Source organism: Symphodus melops (genome assembly GCF_947650265.1).
Source record: "Symphodus melops genome assembly, chromosome: 3".
In the NCBI taxonomy this organism is placed as follows: Eukaryota; Metazoa; Chordata; class Actinopteri; order Labriformes; family Labridae; genus Symphodus; species Symphodus melops.
The window spans coordinates 26,994,171-27,009,783 of record NC_136693.1 but is presented as its reverse complement, the minus strand read 5'-3'; the positions used below and the strand labels follow the sequence as shown (position 1 = coordinate 27,009,783).

General features: G+C 41.4%; 1 protein-coding gene across 2 annotated transcripts in view; it reads right to left on the bottom strand.

Annotated features, from left to right (window-relative positions):
• LOC306821691 (CUB and sushi domain-containing protein 1) overlaps positions 1-13,092 on the bottom strand; it is a 418,062-nt gene extending 404,970 nt beyond the window's left edge. For both annotated transcript variants that reach the window (XM_079340244.1, XM_079340245.1), the window contains exon 1: positions 12,344-13,092. In XM_079340244.1, coding sequence (XP_079196370.1) covers positions 12,344-12,479 — 136 coding nt within the window. In that variant the 5' untranslated portion in view covers positions 12,480-13,092. The remainder of the gene's footprint in view (positions 1-12,343) is intronic.
• Positions 13,093-15,613: the final 2,521 nt, after the last annotated feature.

Here is a 15,613-nt window from a genome sequence, read left to right as displayed (position 1 = left end):
TTTTGGAGTCTTTCCTTTATTATTCCCTTATCACACTGCTTAAGGCCTTCCCTCCCTGCCTCTTTCTCCTCCTCCTCCCTTTCCTTACTCCCCCTTTTTGCCACTCCTTACCATTTTTCGTCAGTCTGTCCATCCATCTCCGTGCTCTCCTCTCCAGCTGACAGGGCGATATTGCTCGGTCTACACTCTGAGATGTGAGCGCCGCATGAAAAAACCTGAGAGCTTCAGTTTTTAAGCATTTTAATCTACTTTTTTTTATACAAGAATTGATGACTTGCCCTCAGATGGTTCCACTGCCTATGTTATTTAATTTAGTTTAATACAATTCAATTTGATTTGATTTAGATTGTCTGGATTTCAGTGAATAGAATCCATCTATTTCCCTCCAGGATGGCACAAGGAAGCATCGGTAATAAAGCACATTGTGGTCTTTAATGGAAACAAATAAAACCTAAATTTAACTAGAAACAATTTAACAGCCATTATGTGCTCAGTACGTTTCCTGGCCTTTGGACTCTGGAAACTCATTTGAAACCCTTCTGTACACTTTAAACACAGTTAAGAGGCCTCTCCTTCCATACATCTTTCTGCCTGCTCCCTCACTCCCCTCACCCTCTTTTCCTCTCCTGTACGTCTGTTATGAAGCTACCTTGTAAAAATCCTTCAACAAAACAGCAATCGCCGCCGACAGTCACTTAGCCAGCCTGTAACATAACCAATCAGCCAGCAAGTCAGTCAATCAACTTAACAACTGGTCCATCATTTATTCAGTAAATCAAACTGACAATCAGTCAGTCAGCCAACCTGCAGACCAGTTTCTCACCTCCTTCCTCCCTCTCTCTCTCCCTCTCTATGGCCTGTACTGCCGTGCTGCAGTGGCACAGTGTACCACGGGACCTTTTTCAGCAGCGCTCCTATGATGTTGGTTTCCATGAGCTAACATCTATTAACACCCTCCCGCACTCTCCTCTCCCCTCTCTCTCCTAATCTCTTTTCCAGCCTCTGCATCCTCTGTATCCTCACTTTGTGCACCATGGGACCTTTTTTTTCTGCCACGTCCTTGCGATGTAGGTTCAACACTGCTAGCGACCATTACCGATCATTAAAAATGGATAGAATAAGAACGATGCTACTGGAGCTCTGGTAGCCTGTGGGTAATGCATTTATCCTCAGACATACACACAAACAGATACAGACACAAACAAACACACACACACACACACACACACACACACACACACACACACAGATGCTCAGTTCAAGATGCATAAACACAGACACAGACACAAACATCCTGGTTGTAAATGTGAACATGCATAAACAATCTCCTAAATATCACAAATGTAAGGGCAGAAACATCCACACAGACACACACATCTGATGTTTGCTCATTAACACACACAACCTTGCAGTCTTTAAAACATTTAAATTTTTTCAAATCGACACACTCAAACAAGCAAACACAACCACTCATGCAGATGTGCCTAAACAAACGAACACAAATACATAAACAAGTACACAACTAACAAATTCAGTTTCGACTTGGAGCACTACATTAATGTGACACACAGCTTGTATAGCTTTCGCATGGGTGCACCGAAAAGCTGTTCACACACACACACACACACACACACACACACACACACACACACACACACACACACACACACACGATGCCTCGATAAAATGACACATACACACTTTCAGCTTCCGCATGGACATTTACACACAAAAGGGCACTCGAGCAAAAAATAATCCCCTCACTACCTCCTTACACTCACAAACATGCACACACTCACTGATCTAACCCTAACCTTAAGCATTTTTCTCTTCAAGGCTGAGACAAACACTTACACCCACAGACTGTTTATTCTTTAAAGTGATTCATCTCCTGCAGACTTTTCAACTTTTACAGACACAGTGATACAACACTCACAGTTTTTCTGAGCAGTGAACCCAGTAATGTGAGTGACAGCAGCCTGAAAACCCAGGACTGCTCTGCAGATAAGTGGAGTACACATAATTTGGGTAAAAAATAAATAAATAAATAAAAGATAGGCAGACAAAGGGAGACTGTAAGTCACTGTTATCACAAATAAACAAACTGATTCTTTGCCAGCTTGAAGAGTAATTATAACTATGGATTTTTTTTTCTTTTCTGTATGTATGTGTGGGTGTGAGTGTGTGTGTGTGTATACATGCATGTGTGTGTGTGTGTGCGTGCACGTGTGTGTCACTGTCTCGCTCTCCTCCTAAAATCACATTAATGGATGAAAGTAGCTTCTGCCGCTGCTGACTCGTCGCTTTGAAATGGAAATGTAACTCATTGGCTCCATATGTAGAGCACTCATACGCACACATTCATCAGTACTCCACACACACACACACACACACACACACACACACACACACACACACACACACACACAACGTAGGTGTGCTGTAACAGCGTCAAACACACTATGGCCTTAAACCATGGAACTAAGTGAGAGAAAAGCTGAAATAACACTAATGTAACATTAACAGACACATTAGCCTGCTTAATGCTAGCCCGCTAGCCAGCCATTAGCCTACAGCTTACAGAAAATGTCATGCTAACGCAGAAAAAGCAAGAAGGATAAAAAAGCAAGTGCGACATTAACAGACACATTAGAAGCTATATTAAGAGGACTGCTGCAGTAAAACAGACAGTCGGATGTAAAGCTGCAGGCTGCTGCACAGACACTTTCATTCCCATGCATAAAGGTTCTTCATTCAAGCAAAAAATAAAAAGTCTAAAAGTTGCTGACCCTTCTTCCTCATCAAAGAGTGATTTCCCCTACCTGGATCAGTAATTACCGTTTTACTATTATCTGTGTTATTTTAGCTTGCTTGCCCTGGGATACGCCATTCAGACTGACAAATGGCACTCCATCAAAACAAAAAGCAGCATCCTCTCTCATTTCAACGACACCACAGTGCTGACACAGTGTGGCCACAAGTGTTGAGAACTACAGAACTAAAAAAGCAACCAGTGACGTCATTGATTGGTTTTGAGGCTACTTTGAAACCTCGACTTCAGGGGCCTGTCCAGACTTTTTGGACATGGGTGGCCCAACTGGTCAATGCAGGGGTGGTCTGAAGTGTCCTAACACAGTTCGAGTCCCTTTAATGCATGAAAGACAGAGTCGGCATGTAAATAAACGTTTTATACACATTATTTGCAAAGTGCTTATTTACAATTCAAAGTACAACTAAAATGAATATGAAATACTGATGTGTGAAGAAAACTACTAGAAAGAATGGTTGGTTTCTAACACGAGTCTCACCTCTGAAAGGGCAAACAGCCAATTACAACATAGGATGTTTGGGCTGGTACCTGGGGTGGCCAATCAGCTTTTTAGGGGGGCACAAGCCACCTCTCTGAACACGCCTCTGCTTGACTCTGACAATCTGTCATGATTAAAATTTTCATGGAGGTTAGTTTGACAACAGGGTGGATATACACAGCTACGTCTCTATTCTTGTTGAAATGTCACCATTGTAGCATCTTGTCAATCACATGGAGCCAAGCCCTGAATCAAATGTAAACTCTTCTACGAGAGGAAGTTAATTATAAAAAGCATTTAATCATGTTCCAGAGTTAAAGCTGGCCACACTTTAATCCTTACTTCTGCTTTAATCACTTCTTCTAAACCCAAATGAAAAACATCATCTTATTTGTGTGGGGTGACAATGACTTTCTTAAAAAGGCATTTAAAATACCACAGATTAAAATGAAGGGAGACACAGATACATACCTAGGTAGAGCAGTCCATGTAATGCTTTATAATATGATAAATGTCAATGGCAAATTGTGTTAAAAAAAAGTGTGACTAAAGAACAACAAACTGAATATTTCTATATTGATTGATGTGTGTACGAAGGTAATACAGCTTTAGTTTGCATACGAGGTCAGGGAACTCTGAGAGGAAGAGTGAGTGATGTTCAGGCACTTAAACTTTAACTGAATCCGAATAGACCTCAATTTAAAGCATACATGGACCTGCACCTTTTTTTTTTTTTTTTAAGCATACTACACTACTATCAGGACTCACAGCACAGTCCTTGACACAGTAAGCAGACGAGAAAAAAAATTTAAATTATGAACTTCAGTGGAAATAGTAAAAAAAAAAAATGTACCGCAACTGTCAATGTTCTGAATAATTTATCAAATTAAATTTGGATATTGGTTTTCATGGAAGTCTTGTAGCCACACAGACTGATCTTTCATTATAGACTCGTGTTGAGAGGTTCATTTCATGCTTATTTTTAGAGCAGGCTGCCTGAGTAATCCTGTGTTATGAAATAACCCTCAGCTCCCACCACAGCGAGGCGTCTGCACCACAAGGTCCAGAAAAACAGCAACAAACTGCTGTGAAAAAGTGGCTGCATCACACGATGTATATCAGAGAAACGCAGAGTTTAAATCCATTATATGAGTAAGTATTCGTCTTAACTGTTACAGCACATACATCATCAGGAACAGCATGTAAGTTTAAACAGACAGTCGTGGTATTATTGAAAATATTGGGTGAATACAAAAAGTAAAAAAAGATAAATCTAGTGGTCTCTCCTAATTGAGTTTAGAGCCGTCAGAAATAAACGAACGATGGCAGCTCAGAATAAGAGTCTGACGAATAAACTAGACATTTACTCATGCATACTAATGGGTGCTAAAACACAATTGGACTAGCTATGCAACAGCACTTTTTATGACGTTCATAATTTCAAGCTCTCTTGTGCTTTTTCATATGATATACTCATGCTCTTTTATTTCCCCTTTTAATGCTGTCTCCTCTGATTTTAAATGACAGCAAGATGTCAGATTGTGCTGTGTGCGATGCAGTATTTACAGCAAGCATGAAATATTTGAGTCCAGTCATTAATATCAGCAGATTTTAGCACTCCCCTTTTTGCTCGGGCCCTTCGGTCAGCCCGCTGGATTTCCCTTCGTATCTGAGGTATAAATTCAAGGTGGACAGGGTTATGATGTCATTACTTAATGCCAGACATTACTAGCCGAGCAGCACAAGATGGAAAAGTCATTTCTGATTAATCGTGTCTGCTGGGGAATACATTTTCATTTTCTCTTTCACTTTGTCTCCCGGTGCATGGCAGTCCCTCTCCTTCCTCTCTGTCCAAATGTCTCTTTAACACACTTTCTCTGATCTGTCTCTGTCTCTCTCTCTCTCTCTCTCTCTCTCTCTCTCTCTCTCTCTCTCTCTCTGAGTCTTCACAAATATTCTTCTTTGCTCTCTCACTGCCCTCTCCCCCTGCATTAGTCCACAGTATGTAGGCCAGGGCTCTTTTAAAAGTTCAGTCATTTGAACACTATAAAGATGAATGACCTGCTCATTCTCAACCCAGTATGGACACCTAAAAAAGTATTTTTCTGTCCCTCATCGCAAACATAATGACCCGTGTATCCTTAATATGTACATTGCGTTTTCTGCTCTGTGACATTAATAGAAGCACAGTCACACTTCACAGGTTCTGCACCTACTGTATACAATATATAAAGTACATACATAAATTTAGATTTCAGTAGAATAAAAAGGGAATGGTTCATTGCTTATGGCATTTTTTCTCTCTCTCTCTCTCTCTCTCTCTCTCTCTCTCTCACACACACACACACACACACACACACACTCTTTGGTCTTCGTTAAACCGTGTACTCTGCAGTAGTTAGCTGTATTAAAGTGTGTGTATGTATTCTTTGGTCTCAAATTCTTTTGGACAAACAGAAGGACCCTCAAGTACCTGAAAATCATCAGACACACACACACACACACACACACACACACACACACACACACACACACACACACACACACACACACACACACACACACACACACACACACACACACACACACACACACACACACACACACACACACAGCCTCCCTTGCTGTTTTCCCAATCTCAGCTGGATTGAACTGTGTTTGGTCTTTGGTGTGACTAAGGGGATTCAATTACAGTTTATGCACCTGAAAATATCGGACAACGTTTGTCTCTTTCTGTGTCTGTGTTGGTTTGTGTGTGTGTTTTGTGTGTGTGTGTGTGTGTGTGTGTGTGTGTGTGTGTGTGTGTGTGTGTGTGTGTGTGTGTGTGTGTGTGTAAGTGTTTTTATCTACTTCTCCCACGTAGAGGTGAAAGGTATAAGTGTTCCCAAGCTCCTCATACGCAGGAAGCAGATTTGTGCGTGTGTAAGAAAACAACACTGGTAAAGGGAATTCCACAACTGTGCAAAAATATACACATCAGCACACACTTCCATTCATTCAATTTACAAGTTTGGCTGATGTGAACAGTACACCACTGTCCCTTAGGTCTTCTAATCGAGCGGTGAAATGCCAGTTTAATCCAAGAGGCAACCAACTGTACGCTGTCGAAAAATGAAGATGATGTGCAGTTGCAAAAAAAAACTGCAATTCCCCAAGCATCCACTTGAGGCTGGCTGAAAAGCCAAGAAAGTCCTGCCCATTTTGACAGCAGAAGAAAACAGCCTGTTTCAAATAATAATTTAATCTGAATAATTTATGTTTCGATGTTGGGTTCACTGAATGTTGTCAGTCTTTGAAAACATTTTTTACGATAATGGTAACATCTTTACGGCTGTCATTTTGACTGCTTCGAATACTGAAGAAAAGCAGTCTGCACACAGAGTGTATCACAGAGGGGATTCATCTATCGGAGGAAAAAGATTCCCCTCAGAGCATGAGGATTATCAGTTACTTTGACACAGTAGGCTAGTGAACGTTTCTCGCTATTCAGGTGCTCAGAGCACATTGAGCCTTTGAGCACCTCTGTGAACACTACTGGTACCAATCCAACGCTCGGAGAGTCGTGCCTAATCACCCAATCACGAGTCTAGCATTATTAGGGGCAAAGTTGTTTGAACAGACAGGTGAGTCGTAGCTGTTTAAGTCGACAGAAAGTCAGTTTGAGACCACATTCCTTATGGTGAATGGCATCATTGGGCTTCAAATCTCTGACTTAGGTCATGTTTCATACAGTCTTTGGTTTCACCTTACACAGCCTGCCTTACATAAAACTATATCTCCATTTTTTTAGATCAAAGTACTGCCAAACAGCGTTGCTCCGATGAGATACCATCTGTCCACGATGCTGGTTTACATCTGGGCAGTGGAGCGGGAAGAGAAGGCATATTAACCAGAGATACAGTCATCTATAGTGACAAGGGGCTGGGTTACAGCTTTGACACATTTAAGCAGCACCGTGGGCCCACATCAATGCAATATTAATAATTGTTTGTTTAATCAGATAACTAGTAGGCGTGGTAGGAAGCTGGTGCCAATGATGGTGATGTTGAAAAATCCTTAAATCATTCTGTAAAATAATTTTACATGTGGTGGATATTAACCTAATCGCAGGAACACAAGTGGTTAAATCGGTGTGACCAAAAGAGATGTTAATGTCAGCTCACTTAAGATTAAATGTCTGATGCTGTTTATAATGGGCTAAAAAGAAAAACAAAACACAAAGGCAGCTCACATCATAAAGAAAGACAGAATAATGTAGAAGACATGATAAGGAGCAATGTAACACGCTACGAACTAGAGAAGTTTTTGAGGATGTATTAAGAAAAAAAGTCAACAGAATTTTTTTCCGTTTTTCATTTGTAAAAAAGTGTATAAACCAGGTATCATTTTCTTTCCACTTCTCACTTATGTGCCACTTTGAGTTGGTCTATATCACAAAAAAATCCTGATGAAATACACTTGTCGTTGTAATGATGAAAAGAAAATCACATCATTACAAAAGTGGTTTTATAGAATTCCATTATGGGGTTTGACAGCTGCCATGTCCATCTCGCTGTCTTCTTTTTATTTGGTGCTCTTAATCTATACTTTGGATTATTAACTTCTATTCACATGACCCTCATTTGAATCATAAGCATGTTGAGGAAATCCTGATGTCGTGAGTCATACTGGCAGGAAGATCAGCTTAGAGTGGCATCTCTTTTAAAGAAGAATACTAATATTTAATGTATTACCAGAAATATGATAACTGAAAGACAGGGTCAAAAGGTTCAGAAAAGTCTTGGAGCCATAACATTTGGCTTATTATCCGTACTACCCCTTGCTTCTGTGCAACCAACATAGTTCATACTCTAATAAAAAGATGAAACATGCACGGTCATGACCCGATAGTCCAACCGTGACAATCACTCATTGCACACGACTTGATTGAAATGTGGTCCCCATTCACTGGGCATTACAAGTAGCTACTTCACAGCACAAAACATGTTGGGATACATCATGGTTCAGACTACTTTTAACAGCCTTTATCCCTCATTGGTTCATATGTATGCATACGAAGAAGCCAGCGGTAAAGGCTCCACAGACAAGACGACAAGTGACCAGTGAAGGTTGCAGGTTCACAGCCTTCAATCTTACCATGACACATGAATGAATGCTCCCATATCTTATGGTAGCTAGCAGGAGTGTAAACTCCACATGGTGACAACGGATAACAAGAAGAGCTGAACAGCTACACAGCTTAAACTTCAAGTTGTGGACTTTTGGAATGCATTTGAAATAGTCACACAGGAAGGCAGTACTGTGTTTTATGTACTGTCCTGCTGTGATTTATAATCCAGATTTTAAGGTACTTGGTTAGGTAAAAATGTCTACCGCTAAAAATTAAATTCCCCCAGGGCCAAGTTGAAACTCAAGACTTCTATAAAACTCAAAAATACAATATTTGCAATAGAGAAAAAAATTATTTTTCTTTACAGTTTATTCTGTGAAAACATGTTTCACACTTCTATATGCCTAAGTCCCCTAGTTTAATGTACTTACAGTGAATTTGAATTGGGCAGATCGCTCTGTTTTAATTAGCTCTCTTCTCACCCACAGGAACAGTCTGTCTGTGTGTGTGTGTGTGTGTGTGTGTGTGTGTGTGTGTGTGTGTGTGTGTGTGTGTGTGTGTGTGTGTGTGTGTGTGTGTGCTTGTGTCTGTGACTGAGTTTGTCCATCTCCTGTGCGTGTGTGTGTGTGTGTGTGTGTGTGTGTGTGTGTGTGTGTGTGTGTGTGTCTCTGCCTGTCTGTGTGTTAGCTTGTGTCTGTGACTGAGTTTGTCCATCTCCTGTGCGTGTGTGTGGGTGTGTGTGTGTGTGTGTATGTGTCTCTCTCTGTCTGTCTGTGTGTTAGCTTGTGTCTGTGACTGAGTTTGTCCATCTCCTGTGCGTGTGATATTAGTATGCCAGGCAGGGCGAATGACAGCTAGTTCCAATATCTTGTTGTTTGGCATTGATTCAATGTCAGCTAATTGTCACTATGTGCATGTACTTGTGTGTGTGTGTGTGTGTGTGTGTGTGTGTGTGTGTGTGGGTGTGAATGAAGAGAGTGTGTGAGTTTATGTCCTCATAGGGATGAAAACCTTAAAAAGCTTTGGAAACTGAAACATTTTATTAGGCCTCACTTTCAAATGGAAAGGAAAGAAGTCTCTGAGTGTCCTCTGTGAGAGTATAGCTGTATCTGTGTGTGTGTGTGTGTGTGTGTGTGTGTGTGTGTGTGTGTGTGTGTGTGTGTGTGTGTGTGTGTGCGTGCGTGCGTGCATGTGTATGCATATGCGTGTTGTCATTTCTTTAAGTGAATAAGTGCGTGCGTCAGCGATTAAACCAGTGCTTTATAGTCCCAGTGGGTGTCTCAAATGAAGCTCTGTGACATGTTATTCTCGACAGTGTGTGTGCCAAAAATCTCTTTTGTCCAGTCCCCTGCAGAGTAGAGTTAACAATTTATCAATTATATAAGCACTCGCTGGGTTTTTATGGGAATTAACATCACAGTTGGACATTTGGACATTTCTTGGCAGAAAAAGCCTGTTGATGAATGGGCGGAATATATTTTTCTATCCATCTCAGCTTTTGATAAAGAAACATAGAGCAGCAGCCAAATGTATGCAAAGATTGTAAATATGAGTAGGAAAAGAAACCCACATCTTATTTGTTTTATTTTTACATGTAGCATATCTATGATGAAGAGTCACAAACAACATTATTCTTAAATTACTAAATGACTAATGCAGCTTATTCTTTAGCATTATCTTGGAAATTAGTTTAATGGCTTCTTATTCGAATTGCGATAAAAGTATTCTCGATCATCATTTTTCTACATCATTTCTACAAGTTGTAGAAATTACAAAAATAATTAATGTTTTGTTCAAAAATCTAATCCCTTAGACTTCTGTAAGACATGCTCAAAGGCATCTTTTATAATCTCATAGGGGACTGATTGAGATTTTCTTTGCTTAATTAATAAGAATTTATCGTCTGCTTCGGCAACAAAATGTGTTAACTCAGAATTTCTTCTCTCTCATCGGGCCGTAGATGTGTTTTTTTTCTTCATTTTTGCTCTTCAGTTCTTGTCTGAAGATACCTGACTTTTTATGACATTTTTAAGTGACATTTCGAGACAATCAATAATTAGTTGTGCGTTGGAATTTAAAGTGCAACTTCACATTTAAAATGCTGCCAACCATCTGGGGTTTCTGGTTTGAAGAAATGAATTATTTCCACCCCCCGTCTGTCTTTCCAGATGTCTATCTGCCCTTCAATTTTCTTTTCTTCTGTTTTCTTTGAGGGTCTTCGACTCTCCAGTGGCTAAAAGAGCTGTTGGTATGCTGCACATCACATTGTAATAATGTGACATGGGGAAAAGCGACTGGTGATGGATTTAACAAGCTTATCACGTGATTTTTTACATTTCTTGTTAAAAAATAAGTAACTGCTTATGGATTGAAAAAACAAAATGGAAAAAGCAGATTGGTCATGATAAAGGACGTAGGAAACATAAAGACATGCACACAGAGTGAATGGAAAGATAAGTCATAAGTAACAAGAAGCAGGTGTTTCAGTCATGAAACGCTTCAATGCACCATCATCAAATTCATCAACCCCCCCACCCCCCCACCACCAATATCACAAATCAGTTGTTTACAGGTTAACAACCTGCACTCAGTAGGAGGTACACCATCGAGATATAAATTAACACAGTAGGTAACACTCGGTGATACAACAGCGGCAAGTGAAAACCACAGAGCAACGTACTGATAGAGACAATTATCAGGAATCTTAACACTGCTAGAAACCATTTTGTTCTTCATCTCAGAGGGGTAATCTGACAGATGAGTGTGTGTTTGTGTGTGTGCGTGCATGAGAGAGAGATAGATAGTTAGATAAAGAGATAGAGAGAGGGAAATACAGAGGGACAAGCATTGAGAACGAGAGGGAGGAGACGTGAACACAGAGAAGCTATTGATAAACAGAGTAACAGTAACGCTCCCACAGAACGAGGGGAATGTTAACGCTTTCCTCTCGATGCCTCCATCTCAACTCTCCACCAACACAAACCTGCTGGGCTGCTGACACAGCATCAATCCCCTGTAGGAGCATCATGCTCTCCACAGCCACCAACACAACCATACTCAGTGTCTGTGCATGTTTGTGTGTGACTCCACAAGATCATATTATACTATGTGCTTGGGAATTCCTCTCTACATACCCTGCAGATTAAAAATCACCCAATTTCTCTCTGTGGCTCTGTTTACTTTGTAGAGAGCAACCTGGTTGAATAGTTGATTTCCAAGGTTTGTGTAAAGAAGATGTTTTTTTGTTACTTTTCTGAATCAGATGCAGCCCCTACTTTGCTGTATAAACCTACAAAAACTGCACGACATTTTTTTTTAAACTTTTCTGTGATTTATTCAGAACTTTATTTAAACTTCAATGAAATATACCTGCACAGCATGGAGGACTAATTTAAGTATGCCCACACTGTTCCCCAGATGTAATATTGTGTCCAAGTTGGGCACTGCACTCTCTTTCCCTCACGCGCGCACACAAACACACACACACACACACACACACACACACACACACACACACACACGCACACACACTCAATAACCCACTGTGCCTGCATATAGGCTAGCTCTCATTCTCTCTTTTACACCCCTCTTCCTCCCCGTTTCCAAAACCGGCTCGCGCAAAAGGACACACGCACGCTATTCCAATCGCAGCGAGCGCGCGCACACTCCACGTAACTCTGTTGCCTCTCTCGCACATACTCACACACGCAGACACACGTAGACACATACACTAACTGGTTTGCAGCAACGACACCGCACGAATTAACAAGCCTTCTTTTCCCTCTGACTCTCTCGCGCGCGCTCACACGCAAACACACCAACATCTTCTGAGCAACACACGCTCGCGCGAACACATACAAGCATGACAGCGCGCGCGGCGGCACGCGCTCAAACACGCAGACATCTAAAAACCTCCAAAACTCACCCTTGGACGAGGAGAAATCCCCAAAGAGGAGCCCCAGCAGGAGGAGAAGCGGGAGGTCGCGTCTCAGCCTGCCATTCGTCTTCACGTTCAGCCTCCTCCTCATCAGCAGCATCTCAGGCGCTCCCAAATCCGTCATTTTGCTGTGAAATTAATCCAAGCTGGCTTATTTTGAAAGCCTTTTTCTCCCCACCTCGCCGCTCTGCTTGGCTGAAGGAAGCGGAGGGGGGTAAAAGAGGACGGCCGCCCCCCTCCTCCTCTTTCTTTCGTTTTTAAACAGAAAAATTATTAGACCCGAGGATCAATCACGAATATCCCACACACACATGTCCATGGTAACGCGTGGACAGGATAACCGGTGACGGGTTGACTGTCTGAGATCGGGCAACACACTGCTGGTGTGAGCTGTCATAGCAGAGACCGGAGGAGCGGAGGAGAGAGAGAGACAGACAGAGAGAGGAAGAGAGTCAGTGAAGGAGAGGAGAGAGGTGGCTGGTAGGTCCGCACAGCACGGCGAGCGAGCGACGACTGAGGGAGTGAGTGAGGGGAGAGAGAGAGAGTGCAGGAGAGAGGGAGGTAGACGCAAAGAGTGAAAAAGAAGATAGGAGGATGTTTGTCGGGGAGGTGGAAGAGAATGATAAAGTGTGAGATAGTGAAGGAGAAGAGGAAGTCAGAAAAGAGTGATAGAAAGAAAGATGGAGTTAGAAAGGATGAGAGAAAAGGGGTAAAGGGTATTTCAGAGGAGGGCAAGAGAGGACAGACAGCTGAGGGATCAGAGGTAAAGAAAGAGAAAAGAAGAAGGGAAACTTATATGTCAGCTTAATGAAAGGAAAACGGAGGCATTAAAGACTAGGAGAGGAAAAAGGATGCATGAAGAAGAGATGGGAGGAGTTGGGAGGGGGAGCAAGAAGTGATGGATGAAATGATAAAAGCAGAGAGAGAGAAAATGAGCTGATATGATCAAGCAGCAGAGAGAAGTTAAACATGTAGAAGGGGGAAGAGAAAGGCATTGAAGAGGAGACAGTTGGGAAAGAAGGAAAGGGATGGAAGGGTTAGGATAAAGGACGTGATGGAGAGACAGAAAAGGGAGGTGAGCGAAAGTAGGGAGAGGAGTGGAATGAAGGAGACATTTTAGTCCAAGGAAGGAGAGGAAGGGTGGATTAAAAAGTTGAGGAAAATAGATCCATTTCAAGAAAGAGTGAGGGATGGAGGTGGAAAGGGAAGGGAAGACAAGAAGGAAAAATGGTTTAAGAGAGGAGATAAGCAACTAACAGGAGGGAGAGGAGAAAGAAAAAAGGGATTAGAAGAAAAAAAGAAGAAAGGCTGGATTTATAAGTGAATGAGGGGAAGGGGACGGGGGGCAGGTGTAGGAAAACTATGGAGTAAAAGGCTGATGAAAAAGTGACTAGTTGAGTAAATGGGACATAGAAAAGAAAAAAAGAGTAAATGGAACACGCAACGAGATGAACGCACAAAAACACATTAAACTTTAGAAAACATCACAATCGACCTCTTGCCAATCAATCTCAGTGCCACATAAACACCACCCTGATTCTCCCATCACTATATTTGTACGAGTGTGGCACCCCGAACAGAGCCACGAGCCAGTTATTGATCCTCGGTCCCTGGTGGTATGTGCAGAGGATCACACTAACGAGATTACAACGCTACAAACACGACGTGGAGACTTAGCCTGCTGAGCCGCCGAGACGACCAACAGCAGCAACATTTTAGAGGCAAAATGCAAATTACATGTCACTCCCAATTTGGTCCATTACAGTTTTTCACAGCAGGTGTCACCTACTACTTTCACACAGCCAAAACAAAGAGAGTGGGTGCACAGAGTATAGACTCAGACAATGCTCACAGCTTTTGTGAAGTCACTTCTGGTTTTCTGGGAGTGTGTTTACACGAGGATGTATCATGTGTCGCCACCTTCGAAGCTTTTAAAGCTGATCAAGTGAAAAAAAAAAGTTGCTACATGTCCCTTTTCTTTGGGTCTTATTACTTTTTTTTAATGTAAAAAATCATTGTGGGAATTTGCTTTATAAACCCTCATTTTGTTTTTAAGCTCTTTGGTAACGAAATCTATTGTTTGTTTGTTTTTTAATTTGCAGCTAGGATCACTGCATCTCAGCACAATTTTGTCTTCTAACTATGTTGACTTTTTCTTATTAGCTTGAATGAAATAAAGTTAGTTTTGTCAAAAGGTCAAGTGAAAATCACAGTTAAAGGAAATTGAATGAAAAAAACATACAAAACTTCACTATAAAGTCTAAGAAAGAGTGCTGAATGTTTAAAAGTGTTCAGATGTTTGAAACATGCATGTCCAATCTTTTCACCTGTCAGTGTATGTTAACATGTTCCCTCGTACATCTGTTAGATTTATCTAAATTCTCTCACAATGCTAGTTGTTACAGCATGGAAAAACATACTGAGTTGTTGCTCATCCTAACTTTGCGTCAGACCCCTAAACAGCCCCCTTGGGTGCCTCGGCCACATGTTACAGGATTAATAGGCTACAGCAGCTTCATTTAGCTTCAAATAATTCCATAATAGATTTGTTGCTAATCTCTTAGCATGTTAATCCACGCTGTGTTCCACTTGGCAAGTGCCATTCTCCATGTTCAGAGTTAACCATTTCAACTTTGATATCTGCCTGTGTGTGTGTGTGTGTGTGTGTGTGTGTGTGTGTGTGTGTGTGTGTGTGTGTGTGTGTGTGAGAGAGAGAGAGATGGGATTGGATGATTCTAGGCTGTACGGTGTGTGCACATACATACAACATGTGTTTTTTTTGAGAGTGTGTGTTGCATGTGTTTCAGAGTGTGGCTGTGGTTGTGTTTGTGTGGGTTGAACCATTTCACAGCATTTCTGTGAGTCATCTATCAAGCTGGTAGCTCTCTGTGCACTGGGCTAGTTTAGTCTCTTTTAATACATTTATATAGAAATGTCTTTTTTACATCTACCGTTGGGAGTCTTCATAGCAGCATACACTCCTAGAGAGAATGTTGTTTCAACCTATACAAGAGGGACATTTGACACAGCGCACATCTGCTGCTTCAACTCAACACAGACCATAAGGCGATGGAAGACAGATAAATAAATGTAGGGAAAGTGAATATATAGGTAGAGAGATATGAGCTAAACATACTTAGAAAAGATAAGATCGATAAAAGGTACGATTGATCGACGGATAGTCTGTAAACCAGCCACATACTAAACTGCAGAGAGAGAGGGAGAGAGTGCATTTTTTTCAGCACCATGGACAGCGCC